We start from the raw sequence: 26,315 nt of genomic DNA, 5'->3' as shown, positions 1-26,315 counted from the left end.
GGCTTCTCGATTCAATAAAGACCAGAAAACAGAATCTAATTTATGTGATTATTGCAATGTTACCAGATTGGTCATAATTGATATGATAAGTGAAATATCGTTAACTAATGACAACTGTTAGATGGGGGTCTCATCGTCCTGTAACCTAGTGTCCCTGGCAACAAACCCCCTGTTAGTCAAACTAACCTCCCCTGAACCTATCCCTCTTCACGACTCTTTCTGGGAGACACTTTTGGAATTCTCTTTCCAGTCCCCTGATACCAGGTATCACCTTTAAATCTCTCAATCTAGAAACCTGTTTTTATTTCTCCAAGATATGTTGCTATCTCTCCATAGCCAATACCTTTAATCTTAGTATCATTAGATGAAAATGATTATTTACGTATAACTTCAGTGCAGACTCCAGATTACTAGAAGAGAGTGTTCAACAAATATGCTCTTCTTTTGGTAAGAAAGTTTACATTTCTTATCTTCTTGGAAGACTGCTACTCCCTATCGACCTAAATTCGAGCAAAAGCTTAGGCAGCCAACATATATGGCACAGTTGAACAAAATTTGTGATGTAATATTGAAGAATGTTTGTAATATTATGCTAAAAACTAACCCTGCAGCGAAGAGTAATGCGAGTAGTGGAAACATGTCCACCCTTCTCTCCATCGTCACTTCTCTTGTTAAACATGCTCTCAGTCTGACTACTCCGCAAGCGTTAGTTACTTTTCAATAAACTACTTGTTACATTTTCATTGTGAGGATTGCCCACTGTAGTACTATTCAACGGGTGAAACACATCTTTCACTTTTGAAATGGGTGGGCTTAAGATCATTACTACAAGAACATTTGAATCTACTTAATTTTCAATTATAAATTATTTGGAAACTTCATGGGCAGTGTCGGATCGGGTGTCCGCTTTTAGCTGCATATTAAATACATGTACAAGTGTATCCAATGTACAGTGTACAGTGTATAGTACAGTGTATAGTGTACAGTACAGTGTAAAGTTTATAGTGTACGTTCAACTCAATATGTTCAGCTGAACATCTTCACATGATTTGTTAAGAAGCCTTATCTTCGGTTCAATGTACACCATGTACACATTAGTGGTCTTATAATACCCACAATAACTGTACACAGTGTAGTATTACAGTAGTTGGCGAATGACACCCACCTCCAAGTATGAATTATAACGTCTCCTCTAAATACTAACATATTATGCGAGAGTTATATTATATTTAATTTTAATAACTAATGTGTCAGCAGGGAGGAGTTAGAGACCCTTTACAACTCTCTACTAATCTTAAGAACTCTAACAAAGCATTTGGTACAGAACGAGCCACTCTCTACTTCTTACAACCACTTCCTTACTCCTGACATTGTTGCTATGCAACCGCAGGGCGAGGCTACTGACGTGGACAGCTCTCCTACAATCGCTCTTAAACACGGTACCATTTCCTTAAACACGGTATTGTTTTTCTTAAACACGGTGCCATTTCCTTAAACACGGTATTGTTTTCCTTAAACACGGTACCATTTCCTTAAACACGGTATTGTTTTTCTTAAACACGGTGCCATTTCCTTAAACACGGTATTGTTTTCCTTAAACACGGTGCCATTTCCTTAAACACGGTATTGTTTTTCTTAAACACGGTACCATTTCCTTAAACACGGTATTGTTTTCCTTAAACACGGTACCATTTCCTTAAACACGGTATTGTTTTTCTTAAACACGGTACCATTTCCTTAAACACGGTATTGTTTTTCTTAAACACGGTACCATTTCCTTAAACACGGTATTGTTTTCCTTAAACACGGTACCATTTCCTTAAACACGGTACCATTTCCTTAAACACGGTACCATTTCCTTAAACACGGTTACATTGTTTTTCTTAAACATGGTACCATTTCTTTAAACACGGTATTGTTTTTCTTAAACACGGTACCATTTCCTTAAACACGGTACCATTTCCTTAAACACGGTATTGTTTCTCTTAAACACGTACCAATTTCCTTAAAGACAGTGGCGTAACGAAGGCCCCGCTCGCGCTAAATCGTCGTTTGAATGTGGGACAATTTTGAAAAACTTATTAAAGTATGAGCAAAAAATATCTCTTAAACACTGCGCAGTTTCTCTTAAATTTATAACTTTCTCTTAAATTCATTATATAATATCTCTGACAGAGTTTCTCATCAGTTGCTCGTTACGAGACATCAGTGGACGAGTTGTGTTTCTATTTGTACGAGTTCCTCATCAACTATCCTGTCAGGTTAGTTGCCGTGACTACAGAGTTGCCGTGACTACAAACCTTTTCAACATTCTGAAATAATTTTTCACTTATTAGATCTTTAACAAATAACAACCATCTTGAAAGTTATTTTATCGCTATTTTCTTCTGATAATAATTTCCTTCTCAGGCTGGATACAATCCAAGTACACAGCGAATGTGTGAAGATACTGACCACTCTCCTCTCTTCGCCGCTCTACCACACCCCCTGCTCCTCCTCCTCCTCCCCCTCCACCTATCTTACTGATATGATGACAGGACGCTGTAGCAGCTCTGCTCCTCAACTTATCCAGACACTGATAACTAATTCTGTGCATCAGCCCCTACCTCAAGTAACTACAGTTGCCAGCTATTTGTGGAGCTACGTTCCTTTCTCTGGATCTGACAAGCCCCTCTACTCGGACACTCAGTTCTTCAAGGAGTGTCTCCTCCTCGTCCTCCTTCTCACTAATCACTCATCCCTCTCTGATAACCCTTACAAGCGTGCACTTTGCTCCTTTGGGCACAAGGAACCTAGTAGTAATGCTAACGAGACTTGTTTCGTTATGGACCTGGACTTACTTTATAGTTACTTCTGTAGAGACCCTGAGCACACTAACGAACAAGACACCTTGCTACTTTACACTCTTATTCAGGTGATATTCTTATCTTTACAATCTTATTCAGGTGATTTTCTTATCTTTACACTCTTATTCAGGTGATATTCTTATCTTTATACTCTTATTCAGGTGATATTCTTATCTTTACACTTTTATTCAAGTGATATTCTTATCTTTACAATTTTATTCAAGTGATATTCTTATCTTTACACTCTTATTCAGGTGACATTCATATCTTTACACTCTTATTCAGGTGATATTCTTATCTTTACACTCTTATTCAGGTGATATTCTTATCTTTACACTCTTATTCAGGTGATATTCTTATCTTTACACTCTTATTCAGGTGATATTCTTATCTTTACACTCTTATTCAGGTGATATTCTTATCTTTACACTCTTATTCAGGTGATATTCTTATCTTTACACTCTTATTCAGGTGATATTCTTATCTTTATACTCTTATTCAAGTGATATTCATATCTTTACACTGTTATTCAGGTGATATTCTTATCTTTACACTCTTATTCAGGTGATATTCTTATCTTTATACTCTTATTCATGTGATATTCTTATCTTTACACTCTTATTCAGGTGATATTCTTATCTTTACACACTTATTCAGGTGATATTCATATCTTTACACTTTTACACTCTTATTCAGGTGATATTCTTATCTTTATACTCTTATTCAGGTGATATTCTTATCTTTACACTCTTATTCAGGTGATATTCTTATCTTTATACTCTTATTCAAGTGATATTCTTATCTTTACACTTTTATTCAGGTGATATTCTTATCTTTACACACTTATTCAGGTGATATTCTGAATTCAGCTTAAATTCTATTTAAATTCCAGGGTAATGTGAATGTCAAAGCGTTCCTGTTGTCTAGGACAGATGTGGAGAGAATGTTGATGCCGATGTTGCACGTGGTTTACGAGGCTGAGCAGCACAGTACCCACCACATGTACATGGTACTCATAATACTTCTAATCCTCACTCACGACGATCACTTCAGCTCCTACATCCATGACCAGGTAGTACATTGTTGGCCTACTACTGGGGGTACCAGATGTGAATATATATATATATGAAACAGAGGTCCTTCGTTTTGAAGTCTGAATTTTATCACTTACATCATGTACATGAGTCTTGAGTTTCTTGCCTATAGTTTACCTAGATTGTCCATGTGGCATATCCCATTTATGGCGTGCTGATTTTGGAACGCGCGATGACAATTTTATTGCTAATATTTGTGACGTAGAGCGCGCGCGTATATATAATAGACTATATATTATATATATATATTAACGCGATCGAGTTGGTTCTAATTAAATTATTGATAGTACATAGTTCAATTAAAGTTATGTGGAGTTGACCGCACTCCAGGACCATCAGCCAGATCAGATCCGCGGCAGTGGGACCCCTAGTTCTGTTAGACCCAGTCACACGGCAGGATCTAGCAAAGCTATGAGGCTGGCACGAAGAGCAGGTAGTTTCCTACCTTGCTCCCCCCACTGTGGCACAAGCACGACGTGTTGCTTGGCCGACTTAAGTCATTGAAATGGTTCAGCAAAAATCCGATGTGTGGTTACTAGAATCCGATTTGTAGTTTTAAAATCCGTTGTGTGGTTGTAAAATCACGTCTGATGTAGTTCCGAGTTCCATCATCGCACCATTCCTTTTCCGTGAGGGGGTTTCCATTTTCCAAGATCTGTCAAGTCCGTTGTAATCACCATGATGTGAGCCTCACTCGCCGATGGGGATGACTACATCAGAGGAGAGTGCTGGTCGCACCAGCAGGGGTGGGAGGCTGCTTACTCGGCTCATATCTGCCTGGAGAGCTACATTCTGCTTTTCCATTTCTAGAACGATGTCCGTCTGTACTCTTTTTTCTGATATCCTGTGCGCGATTCTTTGGGCGAAAACTGTCTTTAGTTTCCTATTGATCATCAGCTCGAACTCTTTGAACGTTCGATCGTTCACAATGTCCAATTCTCGGATCTTGATGATCGTAGATTGGAGTCGAGTACATGCCTGCCGGCTGTCTGCTCTCATGGTCTTTACTAAGTAGATGAGGAGTCCTAGAAGAGCACTTCCTATCATGAGAATGAAGATCGCAATGATCAGGAGGGTCGATTCTTCCATTCTTGAAAATGTGATTTTCTTTGAAATGTGGGTTTGCTGGATCAAACGATCTAGCAGATTCAAGCGTAATGTAAAAGTTACTAACGAATCTGGGACGATCATCTGTCGCTAGGATATTTAAAGCAGCCCACGTGCAGTTTTTCAATTTTTGCTAAACTTCGTCGGATCTGCATTCCGCACCTGTAGTTTGTTGCGAGCCTTTGTTGCGAGCCTTGTTCGACTGTATCGATATTAATAATTATTAATTTCCGAAGCTATGCGAAGTACGAAATAGCTATGCAGTACTAAAATTGAATTATTTCATCGGAATATTAGTAAAAATTTCACTTAATTTTGTAGACTATGATTATTTGATGTCTGATACAGAAACATTACTAAAAGTTTGACCTCACTGTCACCAAAGGAGCCAAAATTGGCCGAATTCGGTTTCTATAAATATAAATTGTCAGTTGAAAGTGAGTGCTTCTTTTAAACAGCCAGTGGCCACGCTGCTACTTTTTCGTACTGGTATTGATCATTTGTCTTTAGTCGAATTTGTCCATTACACTGCACTCCGACAACCTCTGAAGATGCTTCAACCTGTCTATCTGTCTATATTCTGGTACCAATCTGTTCGTGTAATTTAATCCCTAACACCAGATGTGAATCGCAGGTGCTAGGAAGTGTGTCGTGGTACAAGGAGCGCGTGTTAACAAACATATCAACCGGAGGGATATTGATACTGGTCATCTTGAAGACCATGCAGACAAACATGACGAAGATGCGCGACAAATATCTGCACACTAACTGCCTCGCTACCCTAGCTAACATGTCCTCTAAATTCCACTCTTTTCACCCTTATGTAGCGGAGAAAGTACTCAACTTATTCACTACTATTGTTAAGAAGTACACTAAGATGAGGAACTCGCTGCTAGGAGTCGGGGGTGAGATAACGGCTCCAGATAGCACTGTGGAGTATTGGGTGAGTTATATTGCACGCTACTGGGGGGGGGGGGGGGTGAATTAGATTGCACGCTACTGGGGGGGGGGGGGCTCTGTTCCAGGCTAGTATGGGGAGGGATTCTCTGTTGATTTGAGAGAAACTAATACGAGATATGTTCCAGGAATCTGAGTTAGAAACTCTTGAAGACATAATCAGGATGTTCCTGGAGATCTTCAACAGCAGTATTTGCTACTCAGGGAAAAATAACCCAGTTCTTCTTTACGAGCTGCTTCACAAGCGAGATATTTTTATCCCTTTCCAAACCCACCCTACCTTCTCAGAGCTCATCATCAATATTGAAAGTGTAAGTTACCTAGTTTAGTAGTTTAGTAGTTTGCTTTTTTGTAGTTTGCTTTTTAGTAGTTTGCTTTTTTGTGGAATTACTTTCTGATAAAACCTTTGTCAGATATTATTTAACCGTCTCTATTCAGATATTATTTACCCGTCTCTATTCAGATATAATTTACCCGTCTCTATTCAGATATTGGGTTATCTGACCACTAAGTTGGAGGAGAAGACAGAGGAACAGGGAGTTAGTGTTAGTGTTAACTGTGTGATGGAGGTTATTGAGGAAGTGGTCAGGCAGTGGCCGGCAGACCGACTACAGGTAACTATAGCAAAACCTTATAGACTACACATAATTCTAGCAACACACTCATAGATAATAAGTAACAAAAAAGAAAATATAAATAAACACTTGTGTAAGACTACTTTTGGATAAACTGGGATCATTAGTCAGGTTATATTATGAAGTTAACCATTTCAGAAAACAGCACTGTTGAAGTTCGAGTACGTAGAGGAGACGCGACCAGAGGACTTCTTCCTTCCTTATATTTGGACCCTGTTATTCTCCAACAGTAACTTGTATTGGGACACTTCTAGGATAACACTAAAAGTGTGATCCAGTAACTTGGCAATATGCCAATTATTTCAATAAAGATAAAGCATCTTTTAAGGTTTGCGCAGGTTAATTGAAATTGAGAACAACTGTAAAGCATGTAAAGTGGGTCTGTTTTTAACGACGGGTTATTTTGATTATCAGATTAAGAGCGGTCTGCGCCTACCCCTCCAGTTCTTACAAAACTCGTTCATTTTAAGTTCCAGTTTAATAATAAAGTATAAGTGGTTACCATGGTAACTAGTATGGGTATTGGATACTATGGCATGGAGTAACAGTGTATTTGTTATTTTATTTTCGGGAATTCTTATTGAAAAAGGTGACTAAAACCAAGATTTATTTGATTATAAGAAATGTATGTTGATATTAAGCTAATTAAGCAATAAATTATTGATGAGTTGCCTTGACCAATTTAGTGTTTAGATCTAGTATAGACGATGTTGTTATTGCGAACAAATTAGAAGTTTTTATGTTTGTAGGCTGATCAGTTGGAATGTTGTTTGTTATGAGTTTGAAATTTCAAATCAAGTTTTTGTTTTTTTAATTATTTCTTTAATCTCTAAATAATTACCAAATGTCACTGATAAGGGGCCCGTTGCACTCAGTTGTCTCTTTAACTTACTGAGACTGTAACCCAAGGGAGCTAGCAGACCGTATCACATGGGATATATCCTCAAATTTTAACTCAGTAGAATCGGGGCGTGGAGCAATACAGAAGAATGGAATGAAGTCATCATTTCAGATCACATTCGCTTCATTACACTAGCAAGTAATTGAAAAGGTTAGAAATGTCATTTAAATTTTGGATTTCAATCACATGAAGCAAGTACCTATAATAATTCTGTAGCTCCCAGTCTCTGTCTCAGTTTCTACTGAATAGTTGTAAAGATGGTTGGTGTTATGTTAGTGTTGCTGAGTGTCTCCCTGACTACAGTCCTGGGGCAGTACGAAGAGGTAGCCAGTGTGCCAGTCAAGACAGAGCAGTCCTACATCTGCAAGGATCATGATAACCCCGTCATCACACAGCGCCCTGAACCTGTATACGAGGTGGACCTGGGGGACCCGCTGAAGATAACGTGTGGAGCTAGCGGGATACCCATGCCATACGTGTACTGGGTGAAGGGGAAGAAGGATATGACAGACCAGGAGAGGAGGCTGCCAGTAACCGCTGTGGGACAAAGTGTGCTGTATTTGGAGAGCATAGAGAAGGAGGATGTGGACTACTACACGTGCGTGGTGGAGGACTGTTGTAAGGGAACTATCCAGACGGTTGAGACCGAGATAGTGGTCCGGAACAAGGCTCAGTGTACCCGGAAACAGCCCGCCCCCTTCTTCTGGGTGGTCGTCTGGGAGTTCAGGAACTGGACCTCCTCTCACCAGTTCTGTAAAGATCACAACATGGAGTTTGCAGTTCCCAGGAACGAAGAGGAGAACAGCGCCCTTCTCTCCCTCATTCAGGAGAGTCTGGGAGCGGATCCTAATGGTAGGAAGTTCGCTCACCACAACATGGTCTGGATGGGGATCTCAGACGGAGTGGTGGAGTACGGTTTCACTGACATAAACACGGGGAACCCTATCCAGTACAGTAACTGGCTCCCTAGACAGCCTGATAACTGGAGAAAGTACCATAAGGAAGGGCAGGATGTTGTCGCAATGGACAGGATCTCCGGGGAGTGGGACGACAGCTACGGCTTCTGGAAACGACCCTTCGCTTGTTGGTGTCCGCCTAAATTTCAGAGAGGCAAAGGCAGGGAAGAAGAATAAGGAAGCTCTCCTTTCACATTTTAAAAGTAAAATTTTACTTTCACCACGTTAAAAATGAAAACTTTTGGTATTTTTAATTTGTCCTATTTTGAAAGTTTTGATATGATAGTTATGTTGTGTAACACTCAATAAAGTTAATTATAGATATAGATGTTTTAAAACCTGGTTTCCTACTAAAATTGTCTTCATTTGTTGATTCAGCTACAGATTCAATATTAATTGAATTTTAAAATAGCGTTGTAGGATCTGCTCGATTAAATCCAATTTAATTTGATATCGTCATCGTAAAACTACTCATGCAAGTAATGAATTATTCTTCCTTCATTCTTCGAACATGGCACTTTTCAAATTTCTGCCCCTCATTCTATCCCTCATTCTACCTCCACTTCAACCACAAACCACGGCGACTATTGTTAAACTTAAATTTAGCAACACGGCTGCCCAACAGTTATAACTTATACTGCTGAGTTGATGTTACAAAGACAAACGAGTTATCATAGAGTAATATGTATGTAGGTTCTCTCAAGGGGGTTACCTGGCACACCAATCCCGTGCACGGCGCCATTTTCAAGCTTCCTGAACGAGCTAGGTAGGGGGGTTAAAAATGGTCCAAAAAGTGATTACGTAATATGTGAACGACCTCCAAGCTCATTAAACTGCTGACACGCTTATTTACACTGGGCTCCAACGCTGCAGAATGTGTCCTGACTTCTAATACAAGTACAACATATGACTAACTCATGCGCGCTCATGACTGGAAACTTGACTGGAATGCTTGAATTAACTTGACTGGAATTTCTCAACAGAAGGCAGCAGCCCTGGGTTATGGGTTAGTTTACCTGGGGACCTCAGGCTATCATGTTCACGTTCATAAACATACCCTTAATTAGGGCAAGCGATTTTTAATTTGGGCGAGCGATTTAGTGGGAGCGGTCTGCATGGTTGCTGCGAAACTTGACTGGAATTTCTCAGCAGAAAGCAGCAGCACTGGGTATAAAATTAAGGAAACAATAGTCACGTCTTCTGTTAGTAAAAGTAACTTAATTGCTGGGTTATGCCTGTCTTGTTCTTTTGTCACCGACGGAACGAACAAAGAGCCGTTTAGTTTTACTCGAGTATAAACTAGCCTGGATCTAACAACTCTCCCGTGGTACTTAGTGACACTGACACTGTGTACTATCTTCAACTTTGTCCACTGAATAACCATTTGCTCCAACATAAGGGCAGTAGACAAGTTTAACAAAGGATCATTGAGTCGTGTCACTGTAAACGTAAGTGTGATTTTGCGGCCGTAGTCATGTCTACCTAACCCTTTTTGGAACGTTTTGCTGTACCTTGATTAACGGGTGATACTCTTAAAATATTTTTTCCAAATATTAGACCGTCGACGAGTCCAACTCCATCATTCTTCGGACATGGCACTTTTCAAATTTCTATCCCTCATTCTATCCCTCATTCTATCCCTCATTCTGCCCATTCTCATTCGACCTCCACTTCAACGGCAACTATTGTTATTGTTAAACTTAAAGTTAAATTTAGCAACACATCTTCCCAACAGATATAACTTATAGTTATACTGCTGAGTTGATGTTACACTTACAAAGAGTTATCATAGAGTAATAGCTCTCCGATCCAAAGCAGCTATCTTAACTTATATAGTTATATAGTTATAACATGTTGAGATGGTTTCTTGTCGTGCTGTGAAATTAAATAGGTAACCGCACTATATCAAGATTATATTGAAATCTCAATGTTTGAATGCAAATGTAGCAGTACTAGCCGCTGCAGTACTATTAGAGCGATTCAACAAGGGCTAAGGACCTAAGGTCCAGTCGTTCACATATTATTATTACGTAATCGGCCGCGAAGGGGAAGGGGTTTCCAAATTCCAAATGATTTCACACTAAAAATTATAGCGTAATTTAGATACAATAGGTATGTGTAAAATTGCAGATTACGTAGTCATGGGCATTGGGCCGGGAGGTTTGGGGGATTACCTGGCAGTGGCACGCCAATCCCTATGCGCGGTGCCGCGTTTTCAAGCTTCCTGAACGTCAGCAATAAACTAGCAAGCTAGCCCTAGCAGGGAAGGGGGGGGGGGGGGGGGGTAAAATGGTCCAAAACGTGATTACGTAATATGTGATTAACTACCCCCAAGCTCATTAAACTGCTGACAGGCTTATTTACAATGGGCTCCCGCGCCAGAATGTGTCCTGACTTATAACACATAATTATGAGTATGACTAACTCATTGCTCGAAACTTGACTGGAATTTCTCAGCAGAAAGCAGCAGCACTGGGTATAAAATTAAGGAAACAATAGTCACGTCTTCTGTTAGTAAAAGTAAGCGTAATTTAATTGCTGGATTATGACTTATGCTTGTCGTGTTCTTTTGTCACCGGCCGACGGAGCGAACAAAGAGCCGTTTAGTTTTACTCGAGTATAAACTAGTCTGAATCTAACAATGCAACTTTCCCGTAGTACTGACACTGAGTACTACTACTATCTTCAACTTTGTCCACTTAATAACCATTTGCTCCAACATGAGGGCAGTAGACAAGTTTAACAAAGGATCATTGAGTCGTGTAACTAACGTAAGTGTTATGTGATTTTGCCGTAGTCATGTCTACCCTTTTGGGAGCGTTTCGCTGTATCTTAACGATTAACGGGTGATACTCTTAAAATATTTGTTCCAAATATTAGACCGTCGACAAGTCCAACTCCATTCGGCGCGCGTGTTGGTAGGTTATAAACCTACAAGTACAATTAACAATTCTTTGATTGACGATGCCGAACCTTTGGACTAGCTCAAGCTGACTAGCTTGTAGCTAGTCAGCTTCTACGATCTCGACAAATGGTAGCGAAGCATTATTCCATGCACGGCGTGACCGAGTATGCAGTACTTTAGTTCAATAAGTACTTTAGTTCGACAATTAAAGTTCGCCAGAAATCACCCCTGTCGAACTTCGGTATGTGTCGAACTGTCCATGTTGATAAATGTCAAATGATCAAATTCAATGATAAATGCACTCGCAATGCACATAAGTTCGTAGCATGTATCAACGATTTATTATTGCCATTGGCTTATTATGGTAGGGGTTGTTTATAAAATTAAATTTGCACGTCGTCGTCTACGATCTATAGATAATATTAATTATAATTGTGTGATTGTTGCAAACAGCAAGTAGCAAATATTTCCTGAAATCAAGAACCTTTAATATTTGTATATTATAGTATTACGATGTAATACTAAAAATATAATATTAATATAAAAATGTTAAAGGTTTACATCAGTCATCACCCTGTCACCATTACATTTACTTATCGTGTTGAATTCTTTGTTGAATTAATAATATCTGCCAGCGCTGTAACTGTGAGCAAATAGACACTAATAACAAGCTGTATCTTTTGTTGTTGTGAACTGGATTTTATACCTTATCGGGCATAATTGTCACGGACATACATAATTGTCACGGACATACTTTCACGCTGAAGACCTTAGCGTGAATAATTATGTAGGTGAAAATAATGTCTGTGGCATTAAGGACCGTGAACAATAAAGTCCGGCAATTATTTTCATTAATTTTAATGTGTGTGTCCCTACTCCATACATACGTGTGTAGCCGATAACTATATTAGCTTATTACTATTAGTACTAGGAGAAATATAATCACTCCTTAGTCACATTCACTCTGTATTCGATTTACATAACAGTAAGTTAAAGTACTTTGTTGTAGGCGTAATTGTATATTACTCTCTCCCTGTACTGTTCTGATATGGACACGTTCATTGAAGTTTGAGGAAATTGGTAAATTTCTAAAACAGCGTTTTTGACGATAGTGGTTTAATTTTAACATATATTAATCTAGCGTGTTCATAAGATCTGAACATTAGCCACGTGACCCATACTCCCATATGCACTGCTCAAAAATAAAATGTATTGCTTTTAGGCACTACTATGTAAAAAATGTCACATTTTTGTGACATTGTTTACCATAGCTGCCCAATTAGCATTTTTTGGTCTAAAATACAGTAGATTAGGTCAATCTAACAATTATGATACAATGTAGGCCTAAAGGGCAGTGATCGAACGGCTTTAAGGCAACATTTCGTAAACTTTGTCACACTCAGAATACGAGACCTCTTTTTTACTGTGAGGTGTCCTCAAAACCCTTTCAACTCATTATTTGTAAGTTCTTCTGCCAATCATAGCCCTAAAATATGTTGCTTTGAAAAGTTAACAAATACATGCACTTGGCTATTGGGAAATGATGTAAATTCTGTCACATTATATGGAATATGAAATTCTGGGTGAATTTCCGAAATCATTTATATCTGATTTTGGTTTGGAAGGCGGGAAAACTCTATATGAGGACGATACACGGATACAGTTGATTGAAGTATAGGGCAGTTGATGTAAACATCGTCACAAAATGATACGAAATCGTAAATGGACACGTTCATGTTGAAGTTTAAGGATATTGGTAAACCAAAAGAAATAGCGTGTTCAGAAGTTCTGGACATTAGCCACGTGACCCATACTTCCATATACACGGCTCAGAAATACAATTTATTGTTTTTAGGCACTATAATGTAAAAAATGTCACATTTTTGTGACTGTGTTAACCATAGCTGCCCAATTAGCATTTTTTGGTTTAAATTATAGTAGATTATGTCATTCTAATAATTATGATACAACATTTGGCTAAAGGGCAGGGATCGAACGGTTTTAATGCAATATTTCGTAAACTTTGTCACACTCAGAATACGATACCTCTTTTCTACTGTGAGGTGTCCTCAAAACCCTTTCAACTCATTATTTGATGGTTCTTCTACCAATCATAGCCCTAAAATATGTTGTTTTGAAAAATTAGCAAATACATGCACTTATTGGGAAATGATGTAAATTCTGTCACATTATATGGAATTTAAAATTTGCCGAAATCATTTATATTTGATTTTGGTTTGGAAGGCGGGAAAACTGTATATAAGGACGATGCACGGATAGAGCTGATTCAAGTTAAGGGCAGTTGATGTAAAAATTGTCACAATAATAATAAGGGCAGTTGATATGAAAGAAAATCTATCTAACTAATGCAATGGCTGATGTGACGAAATTTACATTTCTTGACCCTATTTTGAAGAAACATGCCTCGATTAGAATTCAATATTCTTCCAGGAATTATTAGTAGGTTATTATTCAGCAAAACAGAACTCAAGTTTAACAATTCTGAGTTTAATTTTACTAAGTTACCGAAATGTGACGAAATTCACTTTTCCTGCCCCAACAGTATAATTTCAATGTGATGAAAAATTGGCATGGGTTTCTATATTTCCTTATCTCTGAATTAATCATTTCAAACTATAATTAGGACTGTTGATGTGAAAGAAAGTGTATCTAAATTTTACAATGACGTATGTGACAAAATTTACATTTTTTGACCCTATTTTGAAGAACCATACCCCGATTAGAATTCAATATTCTTCCAGGAATTATCAGAACTCAAGTTTGACAATTCTGAGTTTAATTATACTAAGTTACCGAAATGTGACGAAATTCACTTTTCCTGCCCCAAAAGTATAATTTCAATGTGATGAAAAATGGGCATGGGTTTCTATATTTCCTTTATCTCTGAATTAATCATTTCAAACTATAATTAGGACTGTTGATGTGAAAGAAAATGTATCTAAATTTTACAATGAAGTATGTGACGAAATTTACATTTCTTGACCCTATTTTGAAGAACCATACCCCGATTAGAATTCAATATTCTTCCAGGAATTATGGGTAGGTTATTTTTCAGCAAATCAGAACCCAAGTTTAACAATGCTGAGTTTGATATCACTAATTTACCGAAATGTGACGAAATTTACTTTTCCTGCCCCAACAGTATAATTTCAATGTGATGAAAAATGGGCATGGGTTTCTATATTTCCTGTATAAATCCATTCCAACTTTAATAAGGGCAGTTGATATGAAAGAAAATCTATCTAACTAATGCAATGGCTGATGTGACGAAATTTACATTTCTTGCCCCTATTTTGAAGAATCATACCTCAATTAGTATATAATGTTACTTTATCACCATCACTATGTCGATAAATTAGTTATTTTGCCAACACAGAGCAAATAAAGTTATAATATTTTTTTTGTGACGAAATTTACAAATTTTTACCCTGTTCAGGTGTTGAAATTTATCCAATGTTAACATATCACTGCCATATAATAATTTATATAATGACCGCCGACCGGCGTATAGTTGAAATATTGTTAGTTGATCCATAGTACGTAATATAGGGTGTTTAAGTTGGTATACTAATATTTACTCAATTTCACACATGTTGAGATATCATACAAATTTATGTGACTAAATTTTCCTATTTCTGCCTTCTGTATTTGTATTTGCCTATAACAATGAAATATGTGAACAATTCCAAACACATTCAGCTCACAAAATAATGCTAGACTATTCGGCATTTCTTGTCAGGATGTCATAAACATCCCTCATATAAATTTCTTAAATGTGTGACGGAGTTTACATGGTGCTACCATTTAAGGAAAAAAGTCGCTAAATATGTAGATAATAGTCATATACAGCTATTCTATGAATTGGAAATTCGAAAATTTGGTCAAACACGGCAACAAGGGGTCCATATAAACTCCGTCACGTTTTTATAGTGTGACAAAGTTTACAACTCACTGCCGGCCGCATTTAAGCGATAACTTATCGTCTGATAAAGATATCGTTATGCGACAAAGTTTATCTAGAGGATGAAACGATTATCTTAGGGTTAGAGGGTTTATGTAGTTTCATAGTGTGACACATTTTACATCATCGTGCCATTCAGTAGGGTCACTAATATTTACCAATATCCTCAAACTTCAATGAACGTGTCCATATATTACTTTAACCTTATCATTAACGTTTTAACTACATTGGTTTTAGTTATTTTCCTACAATAACATGCAGAAACCTTAGTCACCACTTCTTGCAGTAAAATATTGAAACATGACTATGCAAAACGTTTTTTGAAATTCAAATTATCAAAAAATCACCAACAATTTTCACAATTTTTTGGAAATTTTTGGGCGGTCATGATGCATGAGCATGAATAATTATGTCCGTGAAAAATTTGGTCCGTGAAAAACTTGTCTGTGACAATTATATAATCAAGAGGCTTGCATATAATGAACATATTGACATGGGTGTAGAGTTGAGCCTGTACGGAACCTAGTAGTTTCAATTCCTTGTTTAACTTGCCGTACAGCAAGGACTTCCACTACTTTAGCCCGGCGAGGCACATAGCTCCGATAAGGTATATGGAATTTATAAGCCTATCGCAGCGTTATCATATACATGATATAGTCCAAATTATTATAAAAGCATCGAATTGGTAACAAAGGTTATTAATATTATGAAAATGGTATCATCATTCAGTGAGACTCGTCGCTCGACTCTTTTGTAATAATACTTTTGTATATAAATAATAATAGCTGAAGCTTTATTTAACAGCAGCGTCAAAAGATATTGTCTAGGATGTAATTGTAACATTTGCCCAATTGTGTTCTGAGAAGCGGGTTGATATGGAGGAATCAGTGGAGATGCAGCACACAGTTCTATATTTGATAGCTTTGGGGGTCCTGTCATTCTGCGCTGTCGTCGGCAACATTCTCGTCATCTTCACATTCGTCAAGTGAGTTCTGTTACTATAGTCACCCTTTCACAATATGAATAGGTAGGTTCATAAAACCAAAACAATCATACCCAAATAATTTGTAAACAATGCTTGTCTGACGTTCATAATATAAGGCTTAATAACAACCAAAAAGTAACAGTGCTCAATATTTATAGGGACAGTGCACTACGGAACAGTACTGGATGCGTGATAATGAGTCTAGCTAGTTGCGATCTGATAACAGGTCTTATCGCTGTACCCACGGTCATCATGTCAATGTTAGACCACATTCCTTTCTTCAAACAGGGTATACATTTTTAAACCAACATTAAAGCTGTTCATCGGTTTAATTGGATAAAGTTGCTTCGTTTTTATAGGTTCAAAACGGGTGTTAAAGTTTAAAATAAACCCAAATTGCAATTAACTACACTGAAATATCGACTTAACCATGGCAACCCTAAGTAAACATGGTAACGATGATAACCCTAAGTAACCCCGACACTCGACAGGAATCGGCTGTGACTTCTCCGGTGTGATGGTGTTTAGCTGTTTCAACTGCTCCTTGCTCACGCTCAGTCTCATCAGTCTTCAGAGATATTTCCTGATTACTCACCCTTACAACACTCTCTTCTCCAAACACAACGTTCTGGTTTGTACCATCTTATATTATCCCATGTTTCTTCAATGTTTACGGTTTTGTATCCTACCATTGATATACTCATACTGATTTAATTATGTAATTTATTTTGAATTGTAGTTGACAAAGTGAGAGTCTCCACTCAGACTCTCACTTCGTCAACTACAATTAAAAATAAATGATTGACCCACTCATAAGAGCAAAAAAAAGATTACCAGTAATTATGCAATTACTTGTACACAACTGCTCTATTTCAGGTGATGATATCAGGAGTGTGGGTGTACTCGTTCGGTGCCTCGATGGTTCCGCTTCTCCCCTATTTCAACGGATTTGTCCTCTACAAATGGTCTCTGTCATGCATTCTAGATCTAAGAGGGATGGATGGGTTCAGAACTAAATACTACTCTGCTGCTTACAACACCTTGACCTTTCTAATAGCTGGAATTAGCATATCCTTCACACAAGTTAGCAACTTAGTATATCCTTCACACAAGTTAGAAACTTAGCATATCCTTTACAGAAGTTAGCAACTTCTTCTATTTTATTATGTTTAATAATGGATGATATATTTAAATTTAATGTTTATCGGTTATTAGAAAGACCCTCGAACCCCCCCCCCCCCCAGTATGACCTATGGTTAACTCTAAATTCCACAGTACTACATACTACGTGAGATATACAAGAGAACAAAGACAAAGGCCGGTAGTCTTGGTGACCAGCAGAGTAAAGAGCGCTCACAGACTAAAAGGTTCTACGCTACTAAAATGATAAGTTGGATGGTAGCGGGCTTTCTTATCTGTACTATTCCCATCATGATCCTCCTTTTTCTTAAGGTCTCTGAGAACATACCACCTAAGGTTAGTGGAACCACCCTCCTCTCCGAGGAATTTGAAACCCAACTTAGTGAACACCCTCCAGTCTCCACCGCCCCTCCCACCTAGTGAACCCCCTCCACCTTCTCCACCACCCCTCCCACCTAGTGAACCCGTTCACCTTCTCCACCACCCCTCCCCACCTAGTGAACCCCCTCCACCTTCTCCACCACCCCTCCCCACCTAGTGAACCCCCTCCACCTTCTTCACCACCCCCTCTCCACCTAGTGAACCCGTCCACCTTCTCCACCACCCCCTCCCCACCTAGTGAACCCGCTCCACCTTCTCCACCACCCCTCCCACCTAGTGAACCCCCTCCACCTTCTCCACCACCCCTCCCCACCTAGTGAACCCCCTCCACCTTCTTCACCACCCCCTCTCCACCTAGTGAACCCGTCCACCTTCTCCACCACCCCCTCCCCACCTAGTGAACCCCCTCCACCTTCTCCACCACCCCTCCCACCTAGTGAACCCCCTCCACCTTCTCCACCACCCCTCCCCACCTAGTGAACCCCCTCCACCTTCTTCACCACCCCCTCTCCACCTAGTGAACCCGTCCACCTTCTCCACCACCCCTCCCACCTAGTGAACCCCCTCCACCTTCTCCACCACCCCTCCCACCTAGTGAACCCCCTCCACCTTCTCCACCACCCCTCCCACCTAGTGAACCCGTCCACCTTCTCCACCACCCCTCCCACCTAGTGAACCCTCTCAACCTTCTCCATTACCCCTCCCCAATTCGTGAACCCGTCCACCTTCTTCACCACCCCCTCTCCACCTAATGAACCCCCTCCACCTTCTACACCACCCCCTCCCCACCTAGTGAACCCCTCCACCTTCTCCACCACCCCTCCCACCTAGTGAACCCTCTCAACCTTCTCCATTACCCCTCCCCACCTAGTGAACCCTCTCAACCTTCTCCATTACCCCTCCCCAATTAGTGAACCCGTCCACCTTCTTCACCACCCCCTCTCCACCTAGTGAACCCCCTCCACCTTCTACACCACCCCCTCCCCACCTAGTGAAACCCTCCACCTTCTCCACCACCCCTCCCACCTAGTGAACCCTCTCAACCTTCTCCATTACCCCTCCCCACCTAGTGAACCCCCTCCACCCCCTCCCCAACCCCCTCCCCACCTAGTGAACCCTCTCAACCTTCTCCACCACCCCTCCCAACCTAGTGAACCCGTCCACCTTCTCCACCACCCCTTCCCCACCTAGTGAACCCTCTCAACCTTCTCCATCACCCTTCCCCACCTAGTGAACCCCTCCACCTTCTTCACCACCCCCTCCCCACCTAGTGAACCCGTCCACCTTCTCCACCACCCCTTCCCCACCTAGTGAACCCGTCCACCTTCTCCACCACCCCCTCCCCACCTAGTGAACCCTCTCAACCTTCTCCACCACCCCTCCCCACCTAGTGAACCCGTCCACCTTCTCCACCACCCCTCCCACCTAGTGAACCCGTCCACCTTCTCCATCACCCTTCCCACCGAGTGAACCCCTCCACCTTCTCCATTACCCCTCCCCACCTAGTGAACCCCTCCACCTTCTTCACCACCCCCTCCCCACCTAGTGAACCCGTCCACCTTCTCCACCACCCCTTCCCCACCTAGTGAACCCGTCCACCTTCTCCACCACCCCTCCCCACCTAGTGAAACCCCTCCGCCTTCTCCATCACCCTTCCCCACCTAGTGAACCCCTCCACCTTCTCCACCACCCCTCCCACCTAGTGAACCCTCTCAACCTTCTCCATTACCCCTCCCCACCTAGTGAACCCTCTCAACCTTCTCCATTACCCCTCCCCAATTAGTGAACCCGTCCACCTTCTTCACCACCCCCTCTCCACCTAGTGAACCCCCTCCACCTTCTCCATCACCCTTCCCCACCTAGTGAACCCCTCCACCTTCTCCACCACCCCTCCCACCTAGTGAACCCTCTCAACCTTCTCCATTACCCCTCCCCACCTAGTGAACCCTCTCAACCTTCTCCATTACCCCTCCCCAATTAGTGAACCCGTCCACCTTCTTCACCACCCCCTCTCCACCTAGTGAACCCCCTCCACCTTCTACACCACCCCCTCCCCACCTAGTGAACCCCTCCACCTTCTCCACCACCCCTCCCACCTAGTGAACCCTCTCAACCTTCTCCATTACCCCTCCCCACCTAGTGAACCCCCTCCACCCCCTCCCCAACCCCCTCCCCACCTAGTGAACCCTCTCAACCTTCTCCACCACCCCTCCCAACCTAGTGAACCCGTCCACCTTCTCCACCACCCCTTCCCCACCTAGTGAACCCTCTCAACCTTCTCCATCACCCTTCCCCACCTAGTGAACCCCTCCACCTTCTTCACCACCCCCTCCCCACCTAGTGAACCCGTCCACCTTCTCCACCACCCCTTCCCCACCTAGTGAACCCGTCCACCTTCTCCGCCACCCCCTCCCCACCTAGTGAACCCGTCCACCTTCTCCATCACCCTTCCCACCGAGTGAACCCCTCCACCTTCTTCACCCCCCTCCCCACCTAGTGAACCCGTCCACCTTCTCCACCACCCCTTCCCCACCTAGTGAAACCCCTCCGCCTTCTCCATCACCCCTCCCCACCTAGTGAACCCGTCCACCTTCTCCACCACCCCCTCCCCACCTAGTGAACCCCTCCACCTTCTCCACCACCCCCTCCCCACCTAGTGAACCCCCTCCACCCCCTCCATACTGAAAACTCCCAGGAATATGCAGCATTTGCAGCCTTTATGACGTGGTTGAACAGTTTAGTGAACCCTACTATCTACTGGTGAGTCCACGGCTGTCGGTGGTCCGAAATTCATCAGTTTTGTTTATAGCACACAATGCTAAAATATATTTATTTTTACTTTATCCTCAATTCAGACGGCTGCTAGGATAAATACACCAATATATATATATACTGCACAGGTATTTCAACAAGAAGTACAGTAAACATTTGCGCGACAGTATGAGGAGAGGATCCAAGTTACTGAAGAGGATGAGCGACAGAGCTTTAACAACACCCAAAAGACCATCTAGTTTGCTGAAAATACTAAAAGGAAAATCACCGGCTAAAAAAGTAAGGAGTAAAAATGGTTGCGTTAAGGGCTGGGTGGTGTAGTGGTAACACGGTTGCCTCCCATGCAGAAGGTCCCGGGGTTCGCTGGCCATTTTTTGAGACTCCATATAACGTGTCACAACGATACTGATAATAACTGAAACGAAGTTTTAGGGATTTTAATGTTGAGATGTGGTAAATCTACACATATAATATAACACATATGTTTTATAGATAAAATCAATAATTTCAGGGTGATACTGATAAAGCGATCCAGGCCAGAGTCCCATGTGACATTGAGACAACAGAATGTACGTGACGTCACACTGCACATGACGTCACACTGCACGTGACGTCACATGACGTCAAGTGTCAGGGAACATGAGAGGGTAGCCGACGGTAGACATGAGTTGGGTGCAGCCCTGCTCTACTGCTCTGATATACTCCTCTCCTGCCTCCCTTCTCCATCTTCCTAGCAATCTACTTGTGTCCTTTACTGTGTCAAACCCTGAGAAATACACTTCAGACCAAAAATATAATAATTAAAGAAGACCAATATTTCTTTTTTTTCTTCACTTTTTAAGGTATTTATGAAACTCTTGCTTTTTGTGTAAATTTGAGCAAATCTACTTTTTAATTATTGTTGGCGGAGTGTAAATAAAAACAATGCTGATTTAAAACTATCTATAAGAGTGGTAATTTAAAAATGGAGTACTGAGCTATCTGTAAATATAGTGCTACGGGGGGGGGGGGGGGGGGTGCTACCCCCCAGTGCTACCCACCTCCACCCTCAGAAGAACCGGAGATTGAGTGTAACACTCTCTTCTCCACACTCGCACTCCAGTCAATCCCCACTGTCCTGAACAATTCTTTGGCTTTTTCCAGAGGATTCTTTACAACCTATAGAAAAGTTTCAAGCTATAAATTTAAACTATTAAAAAACCATTGTCTATCGTCTTGTTTGTGTGTAGAGACAGACGTTTACAGATCAGAGCGGTGAAAATATTAGTGGAGAGAGTGGTGACCCCACGGTTTAACAAAGCTACGTTTTCATAGAGGATAGTTGAGTATTGCAGGAGATGATTGTGTCTCTGAAGCTGATTAGCTCTTGTTGTTATTTCAGTGCAGATCTTGTGTGAAGAGTCAGCTATGATGTCCGGTGTGAACTCTTCAATCTCCTGCTCCTCTGCTAGGAACCTCTTAAACGTGTCCTGAAGGATTACATACAGCAGGGTGCATATTACTTACAATTATAATACTCCACTGCAGTTAATACGAACACGCCTATTTCTCGGTCCTAGTCCTAAGCTGTTCCAGATTTTTTACGGTATTATTTACTTTTAAAGTTATCAGCGGAAACCCTATCAGTATTTACCATGCGTGATTTGATGGAGGCTCTGGGGTCTCTGATCAAATGAATGACATTGATTTCACACTCTTTCGAGAGACTGGTGAACATCTGGAAGTGTTTGAGCTGGAGCACTTTAGCTATAGTGTGTTTAGATCGCTTACACTGCTCACTCAGTTCATCTGCGGAGATTATCTTGTCACTTCAATATAAAGTTAACATCTGCTATCTTATCCTAACAGTATACAATTCAAATTCTTTATCAGCACAGTAATTAATTATACAGAATTAAGATTCGTAATCATTAGTAATTAGCCCCCCCCCCCCCTCCCAACACGGACACACCCCAACTCTGTACCTGCATTAGGAGACAGAACCCCTAACATTCCCTTGGATCTGGATACTTTAGAAGATCTCTCCTGTATTCCATGAGATATGATCTCCTCAGTAAATTCACATCGACACAGATTTCTCAGTATTTCCTCCTGAAGCAATAACTTTTCCTGACAAAGTGACAGCAAACACAACAACTATTTCGTTCGTATCAAGGAAAATGTAAACAGATAACATACGTTTTAGACCGCTACCTGGAATTTCTCAGCGGTAAGATGAATCTTGGAGTCCCTGTAGACTTGGGGATGTAATGGTTCGTATATATAGAACACATCAGGATGAGAGTCGAAGAAAGACCCGATCCAACTACTCCCAGAGCGAGGCTGTGATAACAGGATCGTCAGTTTCCTGTGATGCGAACCTGGGGGATTAGAATAGTTCAGCTTCAGCCACAATGTCTTGGGGGAGGGTTTTGCTAAATTTGCAGTAATGAAATTCGTATGAAACATTTTAATTTCAGTCATCCGAGGGCCAGTCCTCCTCATGTAATATGACCTACCGAGAACGGAACTCGTTTGACAAATCATGTTGGCGAGTGGTTAATGACTACCTTAATTGTGGAAAAGTTATGGGATTTAATACGAAGTTGATAAGATTTCGGACAATCGTGCGTCAGATTGATGGTGAGTAGGTGATAATCCAATCTTGTAAAATCTGATCTTCCAGAAACATTGTTTGGAGGCGACCCTTTTACTCCCCTAATTATCTTCATTCATCTTATCACGAGATTGGAACGGTTAAACTTAACTTGTACGGGTTTTTCTGATTCGCTGAATTGTTCTTCTCCACTTTTATTTGTTGAATAGAATTTGGCTACCGAGCAGCGAGTCTGTAAATTTTATCATTTATTCGTTGGCGAATTGTGATTTTGTTATTCATTTATTTATAATTTGCATCAATTGTTTGGAAATGATGTAACTATATTTTACCATATACTAGAAATTTGGATTATGGAAACTGAGAAGACAGCAGAGACCAGTTGTTCTGGTGACCATGGTAACCAGAAGTACACCGAGAATGACAGAAACACAGAGGAAGGAGCTGTGACAGATAACAGAGATAAGATGAAGAAAAACATCACAGTTTTCAGAGGAATAGCCTTCGTAGTTGGTACAGTAATGGGAACGGGAATATTCATTACTCCCAACTCTATAACCCAGAGAGTAAACGCCCCTGCTACCTCTATAATGGTGTGGCTAGCTGGGGGCCTCATGGCAGGTATCGGAGGTCTTGTATTCTGTGAGCTGGGGACTATGATCCCAGTCTCCGGGGCCGAGGTAGCTTATATCCGCAAGATCTACGGTCGACAACCCGCCTTCGTGTCTGTGTGGCTGATACACTTCCTGTTAGGGGGAATGAGGCTTGCTATAGGAGTGTTGGGGTTCTCTGAGTACTTCTGGTCTCTCTTCTATGAGGATCCTAGAGATGTGAACTGGTGGCTCAACAAACTAGTGACTCTGCTAGTAACGTATATTATAGTGACCATGGTCGCGTGTAAACCAACCCTCATCCTCAAGAGTATAGTGCTCTTTACTGCCACCAAGTTCCTGGCTACATTTGTTATAATAGGAGCAGGGGCATACTACCTCGCCCAGGGACATACAGAGAACATAGCAGTGGGGTTCACGGGCACTAACACGGATCCTAAAGAGTGGGGAGATGCTTGGAACGGGGTTATCTGGAGCTACCTGGGCTGGGAGGAGATCTGCTGTGTTGCTAGCGAGATACAGAACCCTCAGAGGAACATTCCTATCATCGTCCTGGCCTCTATCAGCATCCTCACAGGACTTTATCTCTGTACTGTAATCAGTTTCCACATTGTCATCCCACTGAAAGATATGATCGACCCAGCCAGTTCGGCGGTGGCCAGCCAGTTCGGGTTGATAACAATGGGTGAAGCAGGTAAAGTTATCCTGGCACTCTTTGTCGTGGTGTCGACTCTCGGCAGCGTCCAGTGCTCCTTCATCAGCAATAGTCGATACATTCACTCCGGTGCAGCAGAGGGCCTACTTCCCTCCTGTCTTACACTAGTCAGTAAGAGGTTCAGAACCCCTATTGTCTCTATCTTGTACTGCACTATCATTACTACCATCTTCACCCTGATAGGGGGAATAGACGACCTGATAGGCTCAGCTTCTTTCACAAGGTTCCCTTTCTTCGTGTTGTGCAGTGTGGGAGTGTTTGTGATGAGGAAGACTCACCCCGATCTACCCCGTCCTTACAGAGTCCCCCTTATCTTCCCTGCTCTCTTCATCTGCTTTGGTCTCTTCGTCTTTATCACCCCCTTCCTAAATGAGGACTGGCTCATTTCTCTGGTGTGGATCTTAGTCCTGTTAATGGGGGTCCCTCTCTACTACCTGCTAATGGAGAACGTCTTCAACTTGAAGTTTCCTAAACGTATGGACTCTAGTGCTACCGCAGTGTTGAAGAAACTCCTCGACTGCGAGTAGAACACTGTGCACAGTGCAAACTATGTATACAGTGTACACTTTACAGTTTACACTGTAATGTACACTGTACACTGTACAATGTACAATGTACACTCACCTATGCATTTTCTTAATCCTATTGAATATGAATTGTGTACATAATGTTTTTTCTTAACAAGCTTAATTTCAAAGTTTCTATTCATGTTTCGCTCTGAGGTTAGATCAAGGTTGAATGTAAATCGGATTAAGGTTAAATGAAAGTTGAATGAAGGTTGGATGATGGTTGGATAAAGTTTTAAAAACTAACTTGGGGCGGCGCTGACTTGCGGCCTATTCGTGACGTCATAGGTCAGCAGTTTGATCATAAGCACAGTCGTTACTAATATTGCAGCGTAGAAACCTAATATTTTAGTGGTTCCTGAAATTGGAGAAATCAAATATGAGCAGGAAACTTCAATGGTTCATTCTCAATATTGAATCATTGAATGGTGAGGAACAGTTTACAGCTTCATAATGATAAAAGCTTATGAGGATCTAAAGATCATTACACATGTGCTGCCATGTCAATACTCAATAGTTTAGTAATAGTCCCCCCCCCCCCCCCCAGTCAAATGTATAAGTATTGAATACTGAATAGGATGTGATATCAAAAATCAGAACATCTAACTGACTTTATACGCTCTTGAACATGCTTATATAACAATTCTGACTCAATCAGGTACTTTAAGCTCAATTAGGATGAAGAAATGATAATCTTTCTATCATCCTTCCAATCGACTTGCTTTTCGATAAACCCTAAATTTCAATACTGATATAATAGCGATTAAGATAATATAAACGTTATTATAAAAAACGAACGTTACTATCTGAAAACTAACTGTTTAGTTTGGGTCGAGTATCAGGACGGATGAGAGAACTCCTTCTAGACCCCATTCCAATAGGATAAGAGAGCCAGGCACTAAACTTACTGTATAGTGGGAGCAACGCTAACTTTAATCTGGCAAACACTGCTAGAAGAGTGTCCACACTAGTAAATTGAGGTGCCTTCTTTTGCATGCTGGGTTTGTATAGATACAACCGTTTAGTGTATTGGTGCTTCTAATAAACACAGCTGTATACTTATTCTACAACCATGCTACCCTAGATTGCTAATTAATTTCCCGTCCCTCTACACATCCTGGGTTCTGAGGTAAGCACCAAAAGTCAAAACAGTTGCGAAACGTACC

The 26,315-nt window shown here is 41.1% G+C and overlaps 4 protein-coding genes across 5 annotated transcripts; 3 read left to right on the top strand and 1 right to left on the bottom strand.

The window, feature by feature from the left end:
* Positions 1 to 125: 125 nt before the first annotated feature.
* On the top strand, positions 126 to 7,397 carry LOC134811819 (dymeclin-like). 2 transcript variants are annotated; one of them, XM_063818911.1, is made up of 11 exons: positions 126 to 264; positions 395 to 447; positions 612 to 705; positions 1,258 to 1,439; positions 2,189 to 2,261; positions 2,410 to 2,914; positions 3,739 to 3,918; positions 5,682 to 5,990; positions 6,133 to 6,315; positions 6,493 to 6,618; positions 6,778 to 7,397. In XM_063818911.1, exons 3-11 carry the CDS (start codon positions 638 to 640, stop codon positions 6,910 to 6,912), a joined length of 1,761 nt encoding a protein of 586 aa, XP_063674981.1. In that variant the 5' UTR covers positions 126 to 264; positions 395 to 447; positions 612 to 637; the 3' UTR covers positions 6,913 to 7,397. The 2 variants fall into 2 exon arrangements, with proteins under 2 accessions (XP_063674981.1, XP_063674980.1); XM_063818910.1 differs by having other exon boundaries at positions 1,255 to 1,439.
* An 8,800-nt stretch (positions 7,398 to 16,197) lies between these two features.
* LOC134811401 (beta-2 adrenergic receptor-like) lies at positions 16,198 to 21,439 on the top strand. The gene is made up of 8 exons (XM_063818194.1): positions 16,198 to 16,368; positions 16,527 to 16,657; positions 16,860 to 16,999; positions 17,245 to 17,451; positions 17,644 to 17,844; positions 20,585 to 20,649; positions 20,790 to 20,940; positions 21,173 to 21,439. Exons 1-8 carry the CDS (start codon positions 16,259 to 16,261, stop codon positions 21,236 to 21,238), a joined length of 1,071 nt encoding a protein of 356 aa, XP_063674264.1. The 5' UTR covers positions 16,198 to 16,258; the 3' UTR covers positions 21,239 to 21,439.
* LOC134811402 (carbohydrate sulfotransferase 3-like) lies at positions 21,273 to 25,528 on the bottom strand. Its single transcript, XM_063818195.1, has 7 exons — positions 25,397 to 25,528; positions 22,855 to 23,021; positions 22,626 to 22,752; positions 22,295 to 22,449; positions 21,966 to 22,130; positions 21,702 to 21,819; positions 21,273 to 21,427 (listed from the first exon to the last, which is right to left on the bottom strand). The coding sequence occupies exons 1-7, from the start codon at positions 25,452 to 25,454 to the stop codon at positions 21,285 to 21,287; spliced, it is 933 nt and encodes a 310-aa protein (XP_063674265.1). The 5' UTR covers positions 25,455 to 25,528; the 3' UTR covers positions 21,273 to 21,284.
* Positions 22,658 to 25,280, top strand: LOC134811400 (b(0,+)-type amino acid transporter 1-like). The gene has a single exon (XM_063818193.1). The coding sequence runs from the start codon at positions 23,611 to 23,613 to the stop codon at positions 25,108 to 25,110; it is 1,500 nt and encodes a 499-aa protein (XP_063674263.1). The 5' UTR covers positions 22,658 to 23,610; the 3' UTR covers positions 25,111 to 25,280.
* Positions 25,529 to 26,315: the final 787 nt, after the last annotated feature.

Source organism: Bolinopsis microptera, chromosome 2 (genome assembly GCF_026151205.1).
Source record: "Bolinopsis microptera isolate Bmic1 chromosome 2, MBARI_Bmic_1.0, whole genome shotgun sequence".
NCBI classification, from domain to species: Eukaryota; Metazoa; Ctenophora; class Tentaculata; order Lobata; family Bolinopsidae; genus Bolinopsis; species Bolinopsis microptera.
This window is presented reverse-complemented; position numbering and strand designations above follow the sequence as displayed.